General features: G+C 32.6%; 1 protein-coding gene across 3 annotated transcripts; it reads left to right on the top strand.

Moving 5' to 3' along the window:
- The first annotated feature begins 4,260 nt into the window (after window positions 1-4,260).
- Window positions 4,261-12,305, top strand: LOC124357757. 3 transcript variants are annotated; one of them, XM_046809794.1, is made up of 6 exons: window positions 4,261-4,883; window positions 8,778-8,879; window positions 9,079-9,206; window positions 10,363-10,543; window positions 11,119-11,203; window positions 11,414-12,305. In XM_046809794.1, exons 2-6 carry the CDS (start codon window positions 8,864-8,866, stop codon window positions 11,502-11,504), a joined length of 501 nt encoding a protein of 166 aa, XP_046665750.1. In that variant the 5' UTR covers window positions 4,261-4,883; window positions 8,778-8,863; the 3' UTR covers window positions 11,505-12,305. The 3 variants fall into 3 exon arrangements, with proteins under 3 accessions (XP_046665750.1, XP_046665751.1, XP_046665749.1); XM_046809795.1 differs by lacking the exon at window positions 4,261-4,883 and adding an exon at window positions 7,330-7,397 and having other exon boundaries at window positions 11,122-11,203; XM_046809793.1 differs by lacking the exon at window positions 4,261-4,883 and adding an exon at window positions 7,330-7,397.
- The last annotated feature ends 15,043 nt before the right edge of the window (window positions 12,306-27,348 follow it).

Genomic DNA, 27,348 nt, shown 5'->3' with positions numbered 1-27,348 from the left:
ATGTTGGTGGACATGGACGATGAGCACGTGACGGGGACAGGACGGGAACTAACAGTACGTATTATAAAAATGCCTTTTGAAACAACTGCTGATAAGAAGGGTTAACACACTTTCACTAACAACCAATGCACAATCAAGTAATAATTACTGCAGGGACAAAGTATTGGGTCTGTTTGCCAAGATAGCGGATGACAATGATACAGTCTTATCTAAAAAGGAAGTAAACATATTTTTATTACTATTGGTAAAATTTATAGAAATGTTCGTATATTTGTACTCTATTTCTATTAATATTTATTTAATTTATTGTAATGTTTCTGTTATGTCCTCACTGTTGTTGTTCTTGTTATTGCTTTGCGTAGATTTATTTTTATTGTTAGTTATATTGTTGACGAAATGTCAATCTTTTTTTTTTGGTTGCTGTTGTTATCTTTACTAGCCACTATTTTAATTTTATTTTAAGCCCATCCAGTGCCATATACTTTAAATAGAGGCAATAAATAAAATAATAACAAAATAATTTAAACACATACAAATTTATTTAGATTGATAACTTTTTACATTGTGTACTAGACTCTGCTGACAAGTTGTATAACTTAGCAGAACCAGTATGTATAAATTATTCATAAATAAACATTTTAGCAATTAAATTGAGTGACATGAATTCAGTGTTATTAAACATGGAGATTTAATCAATGACTAAATTCTATTATCAAGTTATTGTATTAAAAACAAACTATTAAAGTCACTTAATATTTTGTGTTAATTATTTTTTCCTCTTAAATAGAATTATTAAATCTTTGTTTCTTTTTAAAACATGCAATTTGTAATTAAACTCGCCAAAAAATTATATTCTTCGCCTATATGTGGGTAAAGTAATTACTAGTAACTTTTATTAAAATTTAACTTATTTACTTAATATATTTTTGTATTAAAAAGATTATATCGCGTCGTACCTCCTCTCTTCTAAATTAATGACAATAAATCCTATTTTATCTCACAATATTATTTTAATATGGAATAATAAAACCAAATTGATTAAAAACGGTATATTGATTTTCCATGGTAATAAAATTGTAAAATAATAAAATGTTAATACTCATTAAAATACATTCTTAGTATATTATATGAGTAAACTTAATGTTAGCAACTAATATTAAAAAACTGCTAAAACTGTCGTGCCAACAAACCATAATGGTATACCTTTCCGTAATGGTTATACTTGAACTAAAAGAATTGGGGCCGGTTATTCTAATATATACAATTTAATAAATACAATTTTCCTTTTAATTCATTATTGAATTCAAGGAATAAAAACTAAACATTCACCATAAAAGATTTAATATAAATTACATCCTACAAATATATTCGCCTTATCTATAAAGACCACGCGTATATAATATTCTTATATTCAGTATTTGTTGTCTGATTCTCAATATTCCTTAAAGAATGTACTCTTGTGATTTTTCATGCTTTATTACCTCAAAAAAAAATATTTCAATTTTATATTTTTTAACAATATACATTACTTTATACCTCTTCTCTTAACATAACTATAATAAATCATGTCTAGTCTCAAGATTTTATATGAATACAAATTCCTTTGGAATGGAAAACTTTCCTAGAGGTTAACTATAACTAACACTGTGAACTATAAATAAGTATAATTTTCTCTCGTATTCTTTTTAGTAAATGTCTTTGTTTTAACTACAGTTGAACTAAATTTTCTAAATCGAAGTCAATAATCTTCTTAGTGAAAGCATTTACGATGTAGGTCTAATATGATGGGACCGTATGTTATTTTTCAAAGGGATGTAGGCATATATAAAATACATATTTCAGTGTTTATACATCAGAGGTTTAAGTTAAAAGCCCATTTCTTTCCTGCAAGTCTTGTGAATTAGTTAGTTACCTCACCGCAAAGTGATACAAGAGCTACTGTACCTTTCTCTTTACGGTACTCTAGGTACCAACCAGCGGCAGCAAAACCCAGTAATCCTTCAGCAGATGTGCGGAGTGGTTAGTAGATGTGTTATTGTTCCTTGTTAGATAGTTCTACTTTCATTTAAATATCGTGTTGTTACTGTAAGGGGTAAGGACATTTATAGTTTTGTACATATTTTTAACAATGAACAAGACTGAGTTGCAGTTCCATCTGTATATCGTCAGCACTTCTGGATAAATTATTAGTAAGTTCTAATTATGAGACCGATTACTTATTTCAAATTACATTCGAATAAATATGCATAGTAATACATACGCTACGTTTGAATGGTTATTGATGGACTTTTAATCATATTTTAACTTACGATCTAGTGTAAGTCATGTAATTTCAAAGTTTTAATTTTAAAATTAATTTTAAATGTTATAAATATTATTTAAAAAAAAACAACATGTATTGCTTGCCATGAAACATATGTAAATATAATAACAGATTATTAAAATAACAATACATTTTGTGTAACTGTCAAAACGAAAATATTTGTTTTGTCTTTACAACTGTTCTTTGTTATATTATACGTAAAGACTCATTTGTTATACATGTCAAACTAGTTTGGCATCCTTCTAAAAATAATAAAACATAGTTAATTAAGTTTCTATCAATGTATTTGTGGTACAACTATCTTTTGAAAAATGTCACACTATTATATTTCAAAACTCGAAAATTTAACTCCATACCTCCATACGGGTTTATATATATATATATATATATATATATATATATACATATACATATATATAGTTATTGTGTGCATGTGTTATTGATGTTTTAAAGAACCCTTTTAGTTCACTGTTCTACGATATTCGCAACGGATTTAATAATTATATATGTTGCGCTTCTTGCTATTTATTTTATATATCTCGGGGTTATTGTAATTTAATCTTCATAACATAAAGATTTGTTATAAAACCGTTCGTTTTTTTCAGTTACGGAGTAGTAAAAGTTGTAATTGTAGTTAATGATATTGTAGTTAATATGTCATAGTATGTTCTTGACAAATTATTCTGATGGAACAATTATTACAATAAAATCACTAACTAATACTTGAAACTCCTCATCATACTAAATGTCTTATATGCGGCCTTGTGAATATGTAAGTCCTGATATTAAATAGAAATTCCAAAATATTGTATCATTTCAATTAAAAAATAATTAAATTACTTTACCATCATTTTGGTCACAAGTGATATACATTTACGGTATTTTTCACATGAAACAAGGAGTTCCTTATTCTAGGATAATACTTTATTCTATGGTATAATGCTATTAGTAGGCTACCATAACGAAAAATCATGGTATACATGAACTATCTGCATCTAACATCTATATATTCCGTATTCGTACCGTGTTGAAACATTGTTTATGAAATTAATTCTTATAGTATTTCGACCTCGCTGTGGAGGGCCATGTTCCGCAAGCAAGGTTACATCGAAATATGCTTAATTTATTATAAGGATTTACTTGTAAGTATATAAATATGAAATAATTGTATACGAGTATATTGAAATTGTGTTTGCGATGACTTATTAGTATCTTCCGACATATTTTTTAATTCAACCATAAATAAAATGTAATCCCTATTAACATATTTTAAATTACTATACACTTAGTCAAAAGAAGTGAGTAGTCGAAGTTCGCACACAATGATTAGAAATATTTGGTGAGCTTAATATAGTTTATATTTAAACAGTAATAGTGTAAAATATGTTAAAGTTATTGTTTAAATTTATTATTACCGGTATTTACCCGTTTAGTAATTTATTGTTTAATCTCTAATGCTGCTGGATGATAATTGCAGACTTGTAATCTCGAACAAGCATTTTTTGTAATGTTAACAATAATTGAATTAAAGATTAATAATGTGGTTTTCAGAGTGGAAGTGTGTCCAGTTCGTCTGCGTCATCGGACAACTGGCCGATCGCCTCTCTGGGTGGGCCTCCGCCAATGGGCTCCTATCAGGAGCCCAGAAAGGGTTTACCCCCGCGGAGGGCTGCCTGGAGCACAATTTCCTGATACAGGAACTCCTCGATGAGGCACGTAGGCATGGGGGGGAGCTTTGCATTGCCTGGCTTGACCTGGCTAATGCATTTGGGAGTGTCCCCCACTGCTCGCTCTTCTCCGCCCTACGTTCTGCCGATCTTATAGTGTAAGAACCAGCACTCTTAGACCATCAGCTGATAGAGGACAGCCTGTAGGTTCGATGAACAGATGTTGTGCCTTCGGCTGGTGCTTCCACCAAATTGTAAGTTTTAATTTTACTCACATGTTTAAATATAAATCTTCTGAACTTTGTGGTATATAAAGTAATGAAAGTAAGTATATGAAAAATTAAGGAAATAATTCTTGAAAATAACTATAAGGCTAATTGCAATGAAAATAAGAGCTATCGTACCTAATAGTTTTGTTAACATTTCAAAATACACTGGATAAATAAGGATGTATATATAGGTACCATACGACATTCAAATGTAGATATTAACACCAATTTGTTGGGTGTATTAGCTTATTTAATGTTTTATGGAGTTTAGTTGTTTTAACTGATTTTGCAATTGAATATTAATGCAATAATAAACGAAGGTTTAATTTCAACTACATGTTTGAATATAATCTCATGTACTGTGAAGTAAAAGTCACTAAAATTACATAGTTGGTTTAAATCGCAATTCAATTATAAGTCATCACTGTCTAATTTAGTTGATTATTTTAAATGTATTATTTAGACTGTCTTATATTACTAAAATGCACATGTATTTTTATGTTTTACATAAGAGTCAGTGGTCAGACTACAGGTATATCCGACCTTCATAAGAGAGTAAAATAAAAGTTTTATCCGGTTTCGGAGAAACTCATCCTTATGATTGGGGCGAATGACTTTTTGAAGGTAAGATTTAGCACTGTATGGTTACTTATTTCATATCATTAGTTATTAACTAAAGAATATTCATTAAAGAAAAGCAAAACAATACAATACAAAAATATTTAGATACCGTAGCTGGTTAAATACTCTTAGAGTGATATTATATTAAGTTATATGATATTTATTACTACTGCGACTAATCTCATAACAGTATATCGTCAGGTTTCACAAGTTTACACATTTTTTGTTACCCGCTGTAATTATAATTTTAAAAATGAGTTAGTGTTTTTTTTTTTTTTTTTTTTTTTTTTTTTTTTTAGTACGTGTTGGTTTACATAAAGCTGTATCATAAAATTTGAACGAATACACATTCGAATTATTTAATAAACGCAGCTGTTACATAATTTTATAGTGATATTAGGTACCTATACTCTTTGGTGTGTTTTAAAATTGTACTTATAATATGTGTTAAATACCAATTGGTTCTAATACGATGCTATTGGTCGTATATGATTATTGTAGTTGCTGTTATCATGTGCACAATGTAAACTCAATTTAGCGTAAATTTATGATTATATTATATTTCAAAATTTGAACTGTCATGGCCACTATAATTTTCTATGTAGTAAATAGCTAAGGAAAACACCCTCAGTGTTCAAAATCTTTTATAACCAAATTATAAGAGTTAGTCTAAAGCATAATTTTGAAGTTAACAACCAGCCTTGGCCAATGTTATTAGCTTTATATTAACTCTTAACGTAACTCACTACTTAATCACTTAAAACTTAATCACACCTACTCAGACGGTAAATTGAATAAAATTGTTGAAACTTGAAGACATAGAAATATATAAAGAAATAGACAACTTTCTAGTTAATATTAAGAAACACATGTAATCAAATAGAGCATCAACCAGCACATAAAACATATATGTATTCCTGGTGTTGGGCTGTATATCCGTGGTCCATATTTCGGATTAGGAATGCCTGATGGACCCCTGGCGGGAGGACCACCTGATACCCCTAAATCTCCATTATTAGAATCCTCGATCGATCATTCTGAAAACTAACCAACACAAACAGATTAGATTTTACAAACATATTTGTTTATCCCACTAATAATAAATAAATAAATACTAATAAAGATATATTAAACAATATAATTTACATAAATAGTATGGCTGAAGGTTAATTAAACCAGTGAGGCTGCATAGGAATGTACCTAAGCCTGTTTTTTAATAAACGAATTGAAAAAAAACTACTTATCAGTACTTTCCACTGATTTCACGCAATAAGTTTTTGACACATTTTTTGTTACACAATGCACTCGTAGATTTCATAATGTGTTTGTGTTTTATTTGTTGTTTAGTACGTGTTGGTTTACATAACACTGTATCATAACATTTGAACAATGATTTCAGAATGCAGATATTTCGACAACGTGTAGGGAACTCTCTGCACTCATCAAAACACTGCAGGAAATTGTAAGAAGTATAATCCTGCTGACCCTGCCGCCGATACCAAAGCTGGAGGAAAAATACGGTCCGAGCCATTTCAAACTCTTGGAGCAGTACAATGGCCACATCTGTAGCTTGGAAAATGGTTAGTCATGTTATTGCTTTATTTTCTGTATTGTTTTAGTCAGAACAAGAATTCTATATTTATACTCTTTACTTACAATTTTTATTAAAAACTATATACAGGAGGTGAATTTGTGAGTGTTCTTAGAAAATATATTCAAGCGACAATTTAATAGTTCATTATAGTTTGATAGTTATTTGATATTGTAACGGTAGGTTAAACAGCAAGTAATCTCAACCTCAAAAAGAAATATGTAAATTCCCCTCCCCCCCCCCAAATTCAGTACAAGAAATGGTTCTTGAGTTTACTTACATACTTAAATATATAATTGAATAAACTTGTTCTTACTTTCTTGCCGCGCTGTATATTTTATATACAAGATTTTTTTCGTTGATTTCAGTAAATTTAGTATATTATACATGAAGTCTTGGTGATGTGATGGTCATAAATGTTAGGATCATTATTTTTAATCTGCCTAATTAAGACTATTTTGCACAACTTTATTGATCGTTAACCATTTTGAAGTTATAACGCCATATTTCAATGGTACTGTATGCCATGATACGTAATTTTATATAAATTTTGTTTGTTCCAGAAGAGTATGTAAGGGTAGCCGACATCAGCCCACTGTACGTGACCTCATCTCCACGCCAGAAGTGCCTTATGCATCTGTTTGAACGGTAAGTATTTAAATTTAATGATTAATTTAACTTTGCAAATATTAATTACTGCATTTTTTTGAAGCGCCGAAAATAGAATTCTTAATTTGACATTGTAATCAACTATTAATATTGTTTTTTTATACTGTAAATTCTCTATTTTCATTAAATATCTAGCATCAAATACTTTTACTAACTGTCTGTTTAATTTTACGTATTGACTTTTTGCAGATTTTTCTTTGGAAGAGCTAGACGACCAGATTTAATTAACCTCAATCTGCAAGGTCTTATAGTTATGCGTAAGTATATCCTTGACAATTAATTGTTTATAAATTTTAGATTTTCTTTTAGTCTGTAAAATTTTAGTGTTTATATAACTTTATATCTGGACATTTTATTGTTATAAAAACAACATAGCATATAAGTTCTTCATAATTGGATTTTTTACTATGCTACACCAAAGATTTGTATGAGATCATGTCTTCCAATCTTTAGTAAACTGATAAGTGGGGAAACATGTTTCTTTTAATTAGGTTTAATAAAGTGTTACATATATATTATTGCTCATTAAAACAAATTGTATATAACTGTTTAAAATTATTTTGTAAGTAATATTATACATATTTGGATTTTTAACATTAGGTTATCCAAATTAAAAAGAAAATGTAAACATATGGTTTTGATTTTAAATCTATAATAAAATTTAGCCGTTGAATATTAGTATTTTTACAGAGTTGTGCTATATCTTTGGATGTTTGTAGGATGTATACAGGTATGTAAAAATCTGTTACATAATTATCATCATGGTAAATCTTTCGTGGTAGAAACTTCTGAAACCTGGACATTTTTACTTTTAAACCCCTCAAAAAATTCACAAAACACGCGCTAGCTTGCTCGGATCTGACGAAAAATCGTTATTCAGGAATGAAGTGAACTATAAAAAAGGTCTAGTGACATTTTGTTCTATCTCCATCGGTTTGGCCGCAAAACGTGATTATGTGAAATTTTGTTGTAAATTTCATATGAGAATATAGATTCTGAGCCCGATAGCGGCGAAACCATTGGTCGGAGGTCAAAAGAGGCTTATAAGTATATTTTGGAAACGACGTGATCTACAAGAAAGGTCAAGTTACATTCTGCCATATCCTCGATGGTTAAGTGCATATATTTTGTGTTTTATAAGTCAAAATTTTGTTTCTGGGGTTGATAGCGGTTAAACCTTATTATTACAATTTCCACTAGCTGACCAGTGCAGTATTTTCTCCCAAGCTCTGTACCGCATAAACCAGAAGTTGTTGCATACATCCGAGATCAGAATCGGATGTTTTTCTAATTAATTTATGTTTTTGAAGTGAATATATAAGATTTTCTTCTAAAAAATATTGATAACTAATTTTTCCGTAAACAATGAGTACTTTTTTAAGTTATCTTACTACTATGTGTTAAAAATTTCCAGTATGCAATAGTTATTTTACTAAAAATAGAAAGAGTAATTTTTCACTGTGTTTATTTATTTAGAAAGATCTAAATACGTATCTTATTTTTTTAATAAGAATATAGCATAGACTTCAGAAACTTTACAGATTGGATTACGTCCCATTCGCACGTGTCTGTTAGAAATGCCAAGTACAATACAGAATCCGTCCATTAAATTTTAATAAAAATTGTGACATTTCCAGGCAACAACCAGGACTGGTAGACCATCAGCTGATTGGAGACAAGCCAGTTCTGCAGGTTCGGTGAACAGCTGTTGGGACTTCGGAGGATGCCTACACCAAATTGTAAGTTTTTAATTTTATTTACATGTTTGAATGTAAATCTAATGTACTAAACGGTGTAAATTAGTAATGTCTACATAGTTGGATAAGTTTGCAGTTTTTTTTTAACATTCTTCATTGTATAATTTAGCTTGTTTGTTTTTAAATGGCGTATTGTTTAGATTTTCTCTTATGACTATATGTACATATTTATTTGTTACAGCATCCGGCCGGATAGGACTCTGCGTCAGCGGTCAAACTGTATCCGACCTCCATAAGAGAGTGAAGGAGAAGTTTTATCCGATATCGGACAAAATCATCATTATGATTGGGACGAATCACGTTTTGCAGGTAATATTTAACAACGTATGGTTATTTAATTTAATATCATTAGTTAGTAACATAAAATTTTTGTAAAAGACATTTATTCATGATATAAAAGCAAAAGAATACACATTCGAATTATTTAATAAACGCAGCTGTTACATAATTTTATAGTGATATTAGGTACCTATACTCTTTGGTGTGTTTTAAAATTGTACTTATAATATGTGTTAAATACCAATTGGTTCTAATACGATGCTATTGGTCGTATATGATTATTGTAGTTGCTGTTATCATGTGCACAATGTAAACTCAATTTAGCGTAAATTTATGATTATATTATATTTCAAAATTTGAACTGTCATGGCCACTATAATTTTCTATGTAGTAAATAGCTAAGGAAAACACCCTCAGTGTTCAAAATCTTTTATAACCAAATTATAAGAGTTAGTCTAAAGCATAATTTTGAAGTTAACAACCAGCCTTGGCCAATGTTATTAGCTTTATATTAACTCTTAACGTAACTCACTACTTAATCACTTAAAACTTAATCACACCTACTCAGACGGTAAATTGAATAAAATTGTTGAAACTTGAAGACATAGAAATATATAAAGAAATAGACAACTTTCTAGTTAATATTAAGAAACACATGTAATCAAATAGAGCATCAACCAGCACATAAAACATATATGTATTCCTGGTGTTGGGCTGTATATCCGTGGTCCATATTTCGGATTAGGAATGCCTGATGGACCCCTGGCGGGAGGACCACCTGATACCCCTAAATCTCCATTATTAGAATCCTCGATCGATCATTCTGAAAACTAACCAACACAAACAGATTAGATTTTACAAACATATTTGTTTATCCCACTAATAATAAATAAATAAATACTAATAAAGATATATTAAACAATATAATTTACATAAATAGTATGGCTGAAGGTTAATTAAACCAGTGAGGCTGCATAGGAATGTACCTAAGCCTGTTTTTTAATAAACGAATTGAAAAAAAAACTACTTATCAGTACTTTCCACTGATTTCACGCAATAAGTTTTTGACACATTTTTTGTTACACAATGCACTCGTAGATTTCATAATGTGTTTGTGTTTTATTTGTTGTTTAGTACGTGTTGGTTTACATAACACTGTATCATAACATTTGAACAATGATTTCAGAATGCAGATATTTCGACAACGTGTAGGGAACTCTCTGCACTCATCAAAACACTGCAGGAAATTGTAAGAAGTATAATCCTGCTGACCCTGCCGCCGATACCAAAGCTGGAGGAAAAATACGGTCCGAGCCATTTCAAACTCTTGGAGCAGTACAATGGCCACATCTGTAGCTTGGAAAATGGTTAGTCATGTTATTGCTTTATTTTCTGTATTGTTTTAGTCAGAACAAGAATTCTATATTTATACTCTTTACTTACAATTTTTATTAAAAACTATATACAGGAGGTGAATTTGTGAGTGTTCTTAGAAAATATATTCAAGCGACAATTTAATAGTTCATTATAGTTTGATAGTTATTTGATATTGTAACGGTAGGTTAAACAGCAAGTAATCTCAACCTCAAAAAGAAATATGTAAATTCCCCTCCCCCCCCCCCAAATTCAGTACAAGAAATGGTTCTTGAGTTTACTTACATACTTAAATATATAATTGAATAAACTTGTTCTTACTTTCTTGCCGCGCTGTATATTTTATATACAAGATTTTTTTCGTTGATTTCAGTAAATTTAGTATATTATACATGAAGTCTTGGTGATGTGATGGTCATAAATGTTAGGATCATTATTTTTAATCTGCCTAATTAAGACTATTTTGCACAACTTTATTGATCGTTAACCATTTTGAAGTTATAACGCCATATTTCAATGGTACTGTATGCCATGATACGTAATTTTATATAAATTTTGTTTGTTCCAGAAGAGTATGTAAGGGTAGCCGACATCAGCCCACTGTACGTGACCTCATCTCCACGCCAGAAGTGCCTTATGCATCTGTTTGAACGGTAAGTATTTAAATTTAATGATTAATTTAACTTTGCAAGTATTAATTACTGCATTTTGATGAAGCGCCGAAAATAGAATTCTTAATTTTATATTGTAATCAACTATTAATATTGTTTTTTTATACTGTGAATTCTCTATTTTCATTAAATATCTAGTATGAAATACTTTTACTAGCTGTCTGTTTAATGATATGTATTGACTTTTTGCAGATTTTTCTCTGGAAGAGCTAGACGACCAGATTTAATTAACCTCAATCGGCAAGGTCTTATAGTTATGCGTAAGTATATCCTTGACAATTAATTGTTTATAAATTTTAGATTTTCTTTTACTCTGTAAAGTTTTAGTGTTTATATAACTTTATATCTGGACATTTTATTGTTATAAAAACAACATAGCATGTAAGTTCTTCATAATTGGATTTATGTACTATGCCACACCAAAGATTTGTATGAGATCATGTCTTCCAATCTTTAGTGAACTGATAAGTGGGAAAACATGTTTCTTTTAATTAGGTTTAATAAAGTGTTACAGATATATTATTGCTCATTTAAACAAATTGTATATAACTGTTTAAAACTATTTTGTGAGTAATAGTATACATATTTGTATTTTTAACATCAGGTTGTCCAAATTCAAAAGAAAATGTAAACATATGGTTTTGAGTTATTTAAATGTATAATAAAATTTAGCTGTTGAATATTTGTGTTTTTACATACTTAAGCTATATCTTTGGATATTTGTAGGATGTATACAGGTATGTAAAAATCTGTAACATAATTATTATCATCAAGGTAAATCTTTCTGTATATTTATTTAGCTGCTAAGCTTTTTGTGTATTTAAATGGACGATTTATTACTATTATTGTATCAAGTACAATTCATGTAGATATCTTATAGTAAAGTGGCATTATAAATTTTACTGTTCTAGTTCCATAATACCGAGAAGTCCTTTAAAGTTTTTGTATCATTGTAAATGCTGTAATACTTTTCACGAAAGATCATGTTTTACCCTAAATATTTTCTTATCTTTGAACTAGTATGTATATGTTTGAATGGAATAGTGTGCTAATATTTAATAGTACTAAGTAAAATCTTTAAACATAACAATTAATTTTGTATTTTCATTTCACCCTTACCCCACTAAATGTTTTAGACAGCTTAGCGCGCTAGATTGCTATTGGTACCTAGTAGCCAAAACACAACTCCTGCTGACCAGTGCAGTATTTTCTCCCAAGCTCTGTACTGCCTAAACCGGAAGTTGTGGCACAAATCCGAGGTCAGACTCGAAAGATAAAATTAAGTTTCCAACAAGAAAGGTCTAGTCCAGTCTATTTTTGTCGTATCTCTAACGGTTAAGCCAAAAATGCCCTTAAAGTCAAAACTTTGATTAAAACTGGAAAATTCAATAAATAGGTCTAATTAAAATTCCCAGACCTCTAATCTAATTCTCTGATTTTACCTGTCACCGAACTCCGCTTATCTCAGAATTTGGCAAACACCCAAAAGGGGACCTGGGGTCGTAGCCCCCAGCGAGCTGAAGGCGAGTATATATGTAGGCTAAATACAGGATGGATAAGCTTGGGTAATCTTCCCACTTTCTATCTTATTCCCGCATTAGGGGAAAATCCTGGTTAAGTTCTTGCAATGTTCCCAAGGAACCGTTTGTGAGGTTTTGCGTTATAGAAGTCTAATGTTTTCTGACTGTAGTCAGGGAAATAATGGATCGTTGAGCCTTGTTAGTGTTATTTGGTTTTTTTATATTTAAGCAACTTTAAAAATGCCATATCGCAATGTGAAGGAAGTCCACCTGTTTGGAGTACAGTACGTAAAAACATCCACAGGTTTGTCCGTCAAAGCTAGTTTTCTATTAGGTTTTAAACCATATTCAAATAAATTAGACATATTAAATTCGTCACTGATGCAAACTAGAGTAGAAGTTAGATATTAGCGTTTTATTTGATATCTTAATTACACTTCTAATCAAGTACTGTATTCGTAATAATTAATCAACTTTAAATGTAAAAATTATGTTTCGGCCAATTTGTAAAACTTCAATTGAAAGTGTCGGCAGCTTTTAATGTTAGTTAAATTTGGATTATGATACATAAGTAATAAAATGTGTTTAGAATTCAAAAATATTTTGGCAACTTTTCTAATCTTTCTCGTCTTATACAATTTGCTCGAATTTTAATGAATGTTTTACAAAAAGAAGTAGCCAAATAGGTTTAGTCGTTCTAAAAATTATCACCTAGCAACACAATTTGTAATTAATTTTTAACACGCTTTTATAAGCTTCGGTTGTATCTATGTAATGGAATCTTTGAGCATAATTTTCACCAATTTCCAGAAGTCTGATTAATGTGAAACTTTGCATACGTATCAAGGACCGATGACAATGCAATAATTTGATCATAGTTTTCCATTATCCTTATAAGGATCGCCAGGATTAATAAATTCTTTTATAGATCCTCTGTGATAGAGCTAGCGCGCGATCTGCGCTAATCCACCGTTCAAGTCTCAATTCAACCCAGCGTTCAAGTCTCCATTCGTCTCGGTATTCTCGGATGTACTTGACTCTCTTAATATAGTAATATTATAGTAGTCATCCAGTCTCTGCCAGATCTCTAAGTACACGATCCATGCATGTTCTTTGTTTAGTATACATTACATAATACTAATTTGAGCTGTTGCTTTACAGAAACATACATAGTAAGTACACGTACGTACTTACTATGTACGTGCGTGTGTGTATGTGCGTAGTAGTACGTAGTAGGTTTTTATCAGACAAAGCCTTTAGTGTTTTTTAACTAATTCCATTTCAATAATATTCCAAATTTTTCTTGCATTTTCTTGCAATTAAGTTAATTTACTATAAAATAAAGTTGAACAAATACAGTTTAGTTATTGTACACATTACCGAAGATGTATAGCTAATAAATTAAATAATAAATGTACCAAAACATGGGTATATTCAAGTCTGAACTACAATAACCGTTAGTTTTATTATGTATGTGTATGTTTTATATACATATATATATATATATATATATATATATATATATATATATATATATATATATATATCAAAGAAAAAGTGAGAGCTCTGTGGTGTAATGGTAGCACATTCACCCGGCAAGTGAGAGATCCGGGTTCGAGTCCCGGCGGAGCAAGTACTTTTTGCGATTCAATGTTTATTGAAATTTTATATATATATATATATATATATATATATATATATATATATATATCATCATCATCATCATCTGACGTTTCCGTTATCACGGGTCGTCGTACACAGCCTCCTCCACTTTTGTCTGTCATTCCAGGTCTCCTCTTCCTCCACCTGCATTTTCTGTAGTCCCCTTCTCTCTATGTCTTTCCACACTTGGTCCTCCCATCTTCCTCTCGGTCTTCTTCCTCTTTCCTCCCTCTCCAGTGCTATTCTAGGCATTCTATTATCTCCCATCCTCTTCACATGCCCCATCCACTGTATTCTTCTTCTTTCCATTGTCTCTTGCAGTGAAACTACGTTCAATCCTCTGGTTATTTCGTTCCTTATTCTATCTCTTCTTGTAGTCTTCTCTATCCCTCTTAAAAAATCTCATTTCTGCAGCTTGCAATCTACTTAAATAATTTTTAGTCCACGTCCACGTCTCTGCTCCATATAATAAAATTGGTTGGAAATAAGATTTATTGATAGCAAATCAAAAATATAGCAATTATATGATAAAAATATAAAATTATTTACGATACGGAAAATTGAACTTAGTTAAGGGTGTAACATTTTATAATAGTATATCGCAAATAAGTAATAGCTTTAATACAGCTCAGCAAGAATGATAAATGATATATACTAGCCAACATTACGTTTATTAAATACTTCAAACACCTAACCCTCAAGTCCGGCAAAGGTGTTTCAAACAGCCACAGTTCCTTGGTAACTTAGATGCCAGCATTCGATTTTTACGACAATAGGCCTAATTATTCTAAAGAGAACTGCGAAGCTCCGAGTCTCCAGGGATCAGAGCCGACATCTTAAGTGCAACCTCGAGGAGTCATTTTGAGGCGATGCAGGTTGCTATTTCCCCGTTGGTAAAGAATCCTGTTTATGAAAAACTTAATTACTAATTATGTGGCATGACAATAAATTATTTTTTAGCATTTCTACGAATACACTATACATTGAGGCATTGGTTATATATGGATTAAACCGTATTACATTGTAGCACTCAATTCAAAATTGTAATACTACCTTAGCAATACATTGTATATTAATTGACTTTCTGACAGATAAGAAATAAAATGTCATACATCTATTAGTCATTAAAAATCGTAAAATTACTAAACGTCTAACAATACAAATTAAGAATTTAAATTCTCAACGCATAATGTAGAATCCGTTATTTTAAAATCGGCGTGGTGAACAGTATTTTCTCTAGATTTTACTTTGTTTACAAAGCTGTTCTAACCTATAATAAAATTGCCAAAGGTGAGTTATTTCCATCCTCACCACCCGTTTCCGATTCTTCGCTGGCATCCTGTTCACTGTTGCTGCCGTCAGATGAGTCATTCAAACTAATAAAAAATCTCTCTGTTGTGTCATCAATTAAATGTTCCTTTTCATAATATTCATCTTCAAATTTTACAACTTTCTTACACACCTTTCCCCAGTCTTCTTTTGTTATTGAGTCTATCTTCTCTTTGCATAACGCTATGGTATTTTTAATGTTATTTACAACATTATTTGACCTACATAATTTTTTATTATTCCCCAAATATTCTCAATCGGATTTAGATCTGGATGGTACGGACAAAGGCAAAGAACGCTGTGTGCGTGGTTTTTTAACAAATCGTCAAATCCAAATCTTTTAAATACATCCTTATTTTGTTTTACTAAACTGTACAATTCGGGCTTAAGTGACATTGTATCAAACTGCAGTCCATGATCTTGTAGCAGCTTGATCATTTCTGCTTTTTTGGAACCTGAATTAGGTGCTTTATTAACTTGGAAGTTATGATAGGCGGCATTATCAATAATTATTAGAGAGTTAACTGGTAAGTTTCGAATGAGCTGAGTTCTTGTCCATGTCATGAAGTTCGCATGGTTCATCTGATCATGATAATCTCCTTCGCTCGTTCCCGCTTTCCAGATTAAGCAAGCTCCAGGAATAAACCCCATTTCACCCCCTGCGTGCAGTATTATGGCCCTCACGCCTTTACTTAATTTCTTTTTAAAACCTTGAAGACTGACTGGCGTCACTCCATCCCTTTTCAGTCACATGAGATGATAATATATATACGATTCATCAATGTAAACAATAGGAGAGTTCTCTGATCGCGCTTGTTTTATACTCCGTAAATAGTTTATACGTTTCATTCTTATGTCACTAGCTTCAATCAAAATTTGCCTATTATTTTCAATTTTTTTCCACTGAAATCCTAGTGATGCTAATATTTTTCTGAGGCTAGTTAAATCCCCTTCATAGTTAATTTTTTCATTAAGCTTGTTTTTTTAACAATTGAAGAGTTGGCAGGCAACTATCAGTTTTATCAAATTCATGGACGGTTCTTCGAACAACACATTTATCAAAGTCGTATAGTTCTACTATTTTCTTTATTGTTTTGTATTTTTTAGGGGTAGTGAACGAACACTCCCCTTCAGTGGAAGAATCCATAATTTTTTTTCACGGCGAATCTCCTTAATACACCACAAGCCGCGGCAGTTTTTTCTAAACATTTATTTATAGGGATTCGTTCATCATTAGATAGTTTCGACTCATTTTCCATGATCTCACTAACCCTCAATATTTCTCGAGCCTGGCTTCTCGTAGTTTTTCCTCGAGCCACTTTGGAAACGTATCGGGCCATTATGCCGACTGAGATGATGAATCAAAACAAAAGTACTAAAACTTGTAATATAAAATTAATGCAAGGATAATATTAAATAATTTGTAACGCCTTACAACTACCAAAATTCACTAACCTCACTACTAACTAAACTAATGAATTGTGTATAACGCACTTAAACCACTTGTCCACTTCTAACAACAGTGAATACTCGCTCGACTGTGAGGGAGAACAGGGACAATAAATATTCAGACTGCAGCGGGCCAAACATTGGCGGATGTCTGCAGAACAGTTGTTATATACCCCGCCATAGTCCGGTCGGTTGACTCCAGCGACCAAAGAAGAACATAGACTGGCAATCGGGGCGCGCGGTTGAAGCCGGTCATCACCAGAGTGGTGGGGATGGCAGTGGATGAGTCACCCACTACCGAGCGTCCGTGTGGCGGCAGGAAGGGCTCGCTCTCGTTGTTTGCTTTTACTTGCCACCGGTTTGGACGTAGTGGCATTCAATATTGTTGATTATATTTCTGGTTACGTTGTAAGATCTATCAGTTTAAAACTTAATTGCGAGGAGTGCCTAAAGCTGTTATTAACAGAAGAAACTGCACTAATAGAAATTCTTTGATATCTTGTAAGAACAGGGGTGGACTTTTACAGCCCCCAAATGGAGTTTCTTTTGTATGCAGGATATATGAAAAATTGATTAAGTCTGAAATTTTAGACAGCAGTTTTATTGCAAAGAAAAATTTAATTAATTCTATGACATCAAAAGTATTGCAACACTGCATTTGGTAGGGAAATTTTCACAACTGACAATCATTTTACACATCAAGATCCAGACACTAACCATTTCATATTACTTATTAAGGCAATATGTCTATAATATTTTAAAGTCAGGCTTCACCATTTTTCGAAATTGTATAACGAAAAACTACATAAACAGAGAGTTTGTAATCATTTAACGAAAGCTGTGACATTCCTTGGGCAGTAGATTTCATTATTCTGTCAGTCTTGTTCTTAAGTTAATTTTACAAATAAAAAAGATATCATACAAGTAATAACTCATAATATATATATATATATATATATATATATATATATATATATATATATATACGTGGTGAATTATAGAATTTGTATTATTGGAAGTTGGGTGTTTTTTTAAGAATGATCAACTAAAATATACTTCGCTGGAATGTGTGTACATTTTATTTCATTAAGGAATATAAACTAAATACCATAAAGATACTGTAAAAACTATACTGTAAACCTGTATAGAATGTTAGAAATCATTTCATTGATATATACTGTAACACCAAATAAACAGTAGTAACATTGTAAAACTGTAACATCACATAAAAAGTAAACTTACTATTTCAGTTAGACATTTAAGTTATTCCGTATTGTAAAAGGTTTAATTTATAGGCTATTGCTTTAAATACATATAATATTTCATTTTTATTATGTACATGTTGTTTTTGAAACCCGCTACAACGATTAGTTGATTTAATCAAATTTAGATATATTCCCATAATAAGTTACTAATGTTTATAGATTTGAGTATAAAAAAGGTTGAGCTTTTAATAAACATTTAACCTATTTGCAGCGTATGGAGGCGAGGCGGCGCGGCGGGCACGTGTTTTGCGCCGCATGAAATTTGTATCTGCTTTATACCTCATTTCTCGACAAACTGTTCACTCTAAAAATTTATAAAAAATACTACGGTAAAATTTGGTTTATTATCTCAAACTTTCTCGCAGACGAAACTCGCCTGACCAAATAAATAAAAAAAGTAGCAGCCGACTCATTATTTCATGTTCATCGCCAAAGCTCAATTTGGTTTTAATTAATTAACATTTATTTTATAACACTTGTAATAAACTTTTAAAATGTTTATCTACTACATCATCATTGCCATAGTATTGGCTACAAAATTGTGAAATTTCAAGTTTTTATCCCAACTCTAACTGTATAATCCAAACGGTGTTAATGAAACGCGGCGAATTAAAATGTATACTCGCCGGGAGCTGGTGCCCGGCCGGTTTGTCACCAGAGTGGGTGTGGGGGTTGGCTTCAACTGCCGTAATGTATTGAGTATAGGGATTTCCAGTCTATGTTCTTCTTTGGTCGCTGGTTGACTCGGAGCCGAACCTTCAGCGCGCGTACTGTACCTGCCAAGTCCCTCTTAGACACGTAGACGGCGCGTCGCTTTGATATATTTACAACCATCCAATTTCGTTAGATTGGCACTCTAATCCTCTAAGACGTCCTGCCGACATAAGTCAGCTTTCTACTGCACATTTCCCGGAATAGGGCAGTAACCCCTTGGCGCTGAATACAATGGGGCACCCCTCCAGGTAGCTGGAGCACCGACCAGCGGCAGCCAACGCCACAGTCATCATCCTTCAGCAGTTGTGCGGAGTGGTTGTTAGTAGATGTGTTAATTTTCCTCGTTAAAATAATTCTATTTAATTTTATATATAGTGTTGTTACTGTAAGGAGTGTGAATATTTATTGTTCTGTGTTTCAATTTGAACTATCCACATTTTTAATAGTAAACAAGAATGAGTAGCACTTCCATCTGCATATCATCAGCACTTCTGGATAAATTATTAGTAAGTCCTAATTCTAAGATTCACTATTATTTTAAGAGTTATTAACGACGACACGCAAAATCGCGGTTGTGTTTGTTTCCTGACTTATGCGTGCCACAACGCTCTGGTATGATTGGTTTATTTTAACGTAGGTTTTAATTTTGTGTTAGGTTAGTTTTTTACCTGAAGAAGAGATCAGATTGCATATCTCGAAACGTAGTGTAAACAGATTTTTGTATTATTAAATCTCTAAATTAAATTATTTCTGTTAACTGCTGAAATTTTAAAACCAATTTAGTTTATACCTGAAAGATAAACTGCAACTCATAATATTTAGAGAAAAGAGGATGTAGGTATATGGCAGAAATAAACTTCCGAAAAGTAATGCGTTACGTTTAAACTCCCTATAGAGTACTGTTCGATTTTGGGAAATGTCCCGGGTCTGTCTAGTGTCGGTGGGATTTCCTCCCAAGTACAAAGTCACAAACTAATATAATTGGGTGGCTGTAAATAACTCAAGGTAACGCGTCGGGCGGCAGCTGACCCGCACATATAAAGGCAACCACAGCAGGCACAACTTGTGGGCACACTAGTTATCTGGTGGCCAAATATCTGATACCTTAACTGAGGTTAGATTTAAAATTAAAACTATGTTACAAAAATGAATTTGTCTGGTTGATTTGTTGTTTATTGTTTTGATAAAATATATAAATAAATTAATGCATATAAATATATATATATATATATATATATATATATATATATATATATATATATACACACACACATAAGTAATAAAATGAGTGTAAAATTCAAAAATATTTTGGTAAAGTTTCTAATCTTTCTCTTCATATAAACTTTGCTCGGACTTATATGAATATTTTACAAAAAGAATTGGGCAAATAGGTTTAGTTGTTCTAAAGAGTATGACCTAGCAACACAATTTGTGATTAATTTTTACTCATAAGATCATTTAAGAATCATAGTTTCGTCATAAAATCGTGCTTAACAGATAGTGGTTAAGTCAGTTCGCGATTCAGGATACCCTTATAGAAGACGAAGACCTACTATTATAACAATATTAACCAAGGGACTACTGGCCGTAACTAATGCCGGTGCTAAGCAGTGGCGTCGGGCCGGGGGGGCACAGGGGGGCACGTGCCCCCCCCCCAACATTATGCAAAAAAAGAAAAAAATAATAAAAAAATTATCTTTAAATTACGTTATATGTATACACTAAAAGTTACGAATGAATAACTAATATAGATCCCCCGTTAGTCTATTTTTCTGTATGCATCTAATTTGATTCTGTGTGTGTAAAGTATTGTGTAATTTTTGCGGATGTTCGTTTGTTATCATGTCTAAGAAACAGTCCTCTGTACTAACATTCTTTAAAAAACTTGGAAATTCAAGTGAGAAAGTGTAATGAAGATAGACATTTAGCGGGAAGTAGCACTGGAGGTAGCGTTGGTGATGAATCGCCATCTTGTTTACGCCCAGATCGTGATTGCTACATTCCAGGGCGAAAGTAGAGATCCTTCATTAGGAGTACAAAAGTGCAGATATTGCAAAAGGAGCATTTCAGCCTGTTGATTGTTTTAAGGTAAAGCAAGATTCAATCCAAATCGAGGCAGTTCAAAGAATCCTTGGTACAGTGAATTTAATTGGGTCGAATATAGCCCCATTAAAGACGCTGCATTTTATTACCCATGCCGACTATTTTGTCAACATAAGTCTGGTCGCGGGGAGGAGTTATTCCAATAAACTGGGCATGAACAATTGGAAGAAAGCTTTGGAAAAATTCAGGAAACATGAGAATAGTGAAATGCATCAAAAATCTAAACAGTTTCTCAATGAGTATAGAAAAGCAGGAAGCACGGTAGCAGATTCGTTGTCCTCGGCACATACTAAAATGGTTGAGATGAATAGGAGGTATTTAAAATTCATAATTGAAAACATCCTATTCCTTGGAAAAACAGAATCTTGCCTTAAGAGGGACATGATGAGAGTACTGCTTCATTTAACAGGGGGAACTTTATAGAACTGCTACAAACTGAGATCTACTCAAATGGAGGAAGGAATCCAAACATTAATGAAATCCCCAGTCCATTCATTCAAAAGTGCCCAGGTACAAAATGAGATAATAGATTGCATAAAAAGTGAAATGCTTCAACAAATTGTCCAAGAGGTGAGTGAGGCTTTGGCCTACTCAATTATTTGTGATGAAACTACGGATATTTCAACCCGTGAACAGCTTAGCATTTGCATTCGATACATTACTAAAATAGATGGACACATTAAAAATCAATGAAAGGTTTTTGGGCTTCGTTGATGTGTCAGACACTACTGGTGAAAAATTTACATCACACTATTAAACAGTATCTGCAGCAGTTGGGGTATAAGCTTAAATAAAATGCACGGCCAGGCATATGATGGAGCAAGTAACATGAGCGGCAAATTCAAAGGTGTTGCCTCAAGGTTCCAAGAAGAAGAGCCTAAAGCTTTGTACACACACTGCCATGCCCACTTGCTTGATCTGGCTGTTCAGAGATTTTGTGAAGAAATAAGACAGCTTCGGAATTGCTTATCCATAGTAAATCACCTGTATAACTTAATTAATGCATCAGCTAACAGGTTTTCAATATTTGAATCAATATGTAAGCAAAGCGGAGAAACAAAAAATGAAAAGACTGGTGAGCTTGTCTCGAACTAGATGGACAGTTCGACACAAAGCAATCCATGTAATTCTAGAGCAGCTCCCTGAAGTGTACGAAACTTTTGGAAGTTATTGCAAACGATGTATCAAATCGTAAAATTGCAGCCGAAGGCTGATGGTCTAGCCAAACAAATCCAGCACATTTGAATTTGTATTCAGTTTAAAACTATTGCACAGCGTTTTGAGTCAGACTGATATACTCTCCAAAGAACTGCAGAGTGAATCTCTTGGACATTTCTAAGGTTTTTTGCAAAAGTTGAATCAGTCATTGACTGTTTTAAAACTGGGACAGAAATGATGATGGCTTTATTCAGATGTGGAATGAGTCAGAAGAACAGTGTAACAAATATGGTATGAAAGGTTTGTCAGTTGAAAGGCCTTCACTACCACGCAAACGGAAGATTCCGAAAAAACTTGAAGCTAGGTAGTAGCTCTTCAGATGCTGCATTTCATCAATCACCTGAACCTGAACCTGAACAGATGTTCAAGACTGGCATTTACTTTGCTGCTTTAGACACAGTAATTGTAAACCTGCAATCTCGTTTTTCCAAGAACGATTATGATAAAATCAACTGCATTGCCCAGTTACTATTTAATTTGGACCGAAAATTGACAACAACGCTGTTATGGCAATCCAAAAGTTTTATAACTTGTCTTTAAGTTTCTCTGTACATCTTAATTTTTTTCACTGTTATGCAAAGAACAATTTTGTCAAAACAGACAAAGCAACCACAAGAATAACGTTCCAAGAGTTGGCTGATTTTTTTATTGAGAATGATCTTCAAGCCAGTGCACCAGATGTTTGGCAGCTACTAGAAATATCACTTTCGTGGCCTATCACAACAGCAAGCGCAGAAAGATCGTTTTCTACACTACGAAGGCTTAAAGACATTTCTTCGAAGCACCATGACAGAAGACCGCTTAAGTGGGCTTGCCCTGATGTCTATTGAGCAAGAATTGACGTCTGAATACATGAAAGATAAAAAACTAGATCTGTTAGTTGACAGATTTTCAAATCTAGCCGATAGGAGGCTAATGCTTCATTAGAAGTAACGAAAAATTGGTTCGTTGAAAACCATTACTGTAGTTCTGTTCACCTTAAAACTTTGTCTTGTACACAAATTTGTTTTTGTGTTATAAAATGTCCTTGCAGTTATGTCTAGAATAGAATAAACTTGTATAATTTGAAAATTGAGTCTTTTTTCAATCCATCAATATAGTAAAAATTGATTAAAACCAATGTTTAACAAAAATACACATATACTTTACTTTAGTTCTTAAGTGGTAGTTTTCAAAAAAGTTTCCACGGGACCCCCCCCCCCCCCCCCCCGGAGACCCCGTGCCCCCCCAAATTATTAGGTCACGCTACGCCTATGGTGCTAAGGGTTGTACTCTAGGGAAGTTATAGCATGACCGGTGGGATGCGCGCGTGAGGAGTGGAGGAGTTGAGCGCGTGGGGGCACAATCTAAAGTAGAGGAGTGAATACGGTGCTACTAACCCTACTGAGAGTTTTCGGCTCCCGGCTCATAGTGGTGGCGGGAGCCGAATATTGTAGTGTTTGCCAACATTTCTAGACCCCTTATGTTCTTACCACGGTGGTCTTTTATGATGAGCAATTTAATATAGGAGACCTTGAGAATATTTGAAACATTTCTAGACTCTTTTGAAGTTACGGCGACGGACTTTTATGATGGGGAATTCAATACAGGAAATCTTGGAAATATTGGGGACCGGATGTACGTGATCTTAACAATGACTATGTTCTTCCGAAAATTGTGTTCATAGCTCACCCTTCTTAAATGAGTTCGCAGTAGAGATACCTGGTGGTAAGAAAGGGTTCTCATAAATTGGGAAAAGGGTAGGAATTTATATTATTCTTGATCTCCAACGACGACAACAGTTCAGAATTGTAATTGTTACGCTTTGTTAGCCATTAAAAATTCTATTTATCATATACTAACCGTGTAAGCTTCAGGATTTTACGATAGTAGATACAATTATACACTACAAAATTTTCAACTGACATAGTCTAGCTGCTAAATTAAAAATTAATATAAAAACTGGTTAAACTAATTTGTCAATATACACAGTAGAATAAGAAAAATACTCAGTTTTATCTACCACAACTTGTATCAAGTTAATTTAATGATATATACTTAAAAAAACAATAACGCCAACGATCACGCAATAGTTAACATAACAAAACCCCGTTGTCGATGAAAAAGTATTTATTGTTCTTCGAAACTACACCCAAATCAAAATTGTCCAGATTACTTTTTAGTATGTTTGCGTTTTCTTAAACGTAATGAGCACAACGCAATTAATTTCACAAATTGTATTACAACTCGGTGAATTGGCACAAGCGAATGTTTTTTGGGCGGCACGTATAGAAGACTGGAGACCGAAGTTCACAAGGCTAAATACGGCAACAAACTGAGCCGTTCCAACCCCCCCCCACCACTTTAGTTCCGTCTTTGCCTACGGCGCATCTCGAAGTCACAGGTCATGCTAAAAATTCTCTACTATACCTGTCAAGCCCCTCTTACAAACGTGGACGGCGCGTCGCTTTGAGATACCAGTATTTACAACAATCCAATCACGTTAGTTTGTCACTTTAATCTCTCTAATAATACCGTGGTTTTAGTATTTCTGAAATAAGTGGTGAGGCTATTCATTCAAACAATTTGGATTGGTGTATATAAAATTGTGTATTTCATTGGTATTTAAAAACTGTTCATTTTCTGACTTTAGGTCTCCATAAATTGCTATGTAAACTTAAAGTTGAATTATTCTGAAATGGGATAATAGAATCTAATATTTTCTAAAGGCTATAACTTAATATCAGGAGTGAATATTTTGCTATATAACAATGCTATGCCTATAACATATAGGCTACGTTATTCAATAGAACATTACTTGTTAAGCCGCGGGTAAAAAATGTTTTTTTATTTAGTGGATGTTTTAAAAATTGTGAAGTTGACACACAACGTGGTGGTTTGTGATTCCTGACTTATGCGTGTTTTTAACGCTCTGGTAAGATTTGTTTATTTTAACATAGATTTTTATTATGTGCTAGGTTGTTTACCTGAAGAAGAGATCAGACTGCAGATCTCGAAACGTGCTACTGATTTCTTAATCACTGTATCTCTAAATTTAATAATTTCGGTAAAAGCTGATTGCTAAAATATTAAAACAAATTTAGTTAATGCCTGAAAGACAAACTCCAACATATAATATTTACAAAAGAGAGGATGTAGTTATCTGCTAAAAATTCACTATTGACAATGGATTTCCCAAGTGTTTTGCAATATTTCCTTATTAGATTCGTGGAAAACTGCGGGGTCTGTCTATTGTCGGTGGGATTTCATACAAAGTACAAAGTACGTAACAAACTATTATAATTGGATGGCTGTAAATAATCAAGGTAACGCGTCGGGCGGCAGCTGGGGGACACTGCTTTAGCACCCCCTGGAATAAGCATCCCCTCGGGCTCTGACGTCACGGCAGGGGGGCTAATTCAGCCCACGGACACGGACCAGGCACTGAATTAGCATACCCCGACTACAAGGGGGTGCTAAATCAGCGCATGATCATGGTCGAGGCCCTGAATTAACACCCCCCTGTTCCAAGGGGGCGCTTATTCAGCACATGGACATGGCTCAGTCACTGAATTAGCACCCCCTAGCATTCAACCAGCAAAAAGGATATTTATCTTTTACATATTCAATTTAATCATAAATATAATAGTTGTTATCTGGATTTTTTTGACGCTGCCACTTATAAGCTACTATCAACGATTGTTTTGCAATTTCCGATAAACGATTAAATAATATAATAATCAAATATGGCTACTTTCTCTCCAAAATTACCATAGACTTAATATTACACAATAATGCTCCGACTAACAAGGCTAATAGACCTTAGCACTCCTCCCTCTCACACGCATTGTCATATTTGTGTAATAATTTTCACTCATGACTTTGCTTTCTTAATTTTTTTCTTAATATCACCTATTAAAATAATTAATTAAATCATATCCTTCATTTATTCTATTTCAGTCTATTCTTTCAGCCCGTCTGTAAATTTAATTAACGCAATGCTAAATATTTATTAAAAAAACATAAAATTCCCTACGCACAGATCATTAAAGCCCATGTAGGCTCTTTTCCCTTTACGTTTTTAATTACGAGTATACAGTAATTAGAGACAAATTAAAACTTATGATAAATGCTGCTCTTGTTTTAATTTTAATTAGCTGTCTTAATTTAGATGTATGGATTCATTCTTTTGAGATATAAGATTTGTATTATTGTATGTTAAGTTCTTTCATATTGACTATAAGAATACTATAAAAATACCATAATTTGTTTTCCTCTCGAATATAAGATATTTACTGCTGTATCTACAGTTATACATTATTGTGAAAGTAAAAGCTATTTTTGAGTCGATTTTTGGAATATTACGGAAGGTAAAATGTAATTATGGTTTTTATACACAATTAGTCTAGTATCTATGCTGTGTCATTTTTATTGTACAGGTATTGAGTACTGGTGTCCATACTAATGGAAGATCTACTCATAGTCTAGTTAAGGGTATTCACGGTGCATTAACAGTGCAAGCTTAATCCAATCGTGAAAACTCAATGAAACATGTTTCTAGATATAATTAAAACTATGTTATTTGTATATGAATCCATAATTATTAAACTATTTATTTCATTTAATAGCTTCACGGAAATGGAGTGTTATTTTTTTATTTTAATTAACTCAAATTTAAAAAAACTAATATAATTTAGTAAACGATTTAGGCTCGTATTTTAGGCAAAATAGTTCACTGTCACACAATATGGATTTTTTCTTTGCACATTTTTGTTTCATATTTAATTTTAATTAAATTTCAAAATTAGGTTTTATGGAACGAAAAAACAGATGAACCATGAAAATTACAGTTTTTGACTTGTCATTTATTACGTAAATAATTTTTCAA

Source organism: Homalodisca vitripennis, chromosome 3 (genome assembly GCF_021130785.1).
Source record: "Homalodisca vitripennis isolate AUS2020 chromosome 3, UT_GWSS_2.1, whole genome shotgun sequence".
NCBI lineage: Eukaryota > Metazoa > Arthropoda > Insecta > Hemiptera > Cicadellidae > Homalodisca > Homalodisca vitripennis.
Note: the sequence above shows the minus strand (reverse complement) of the source record. Positions and strands in the feature narration are given on the sequence as shown.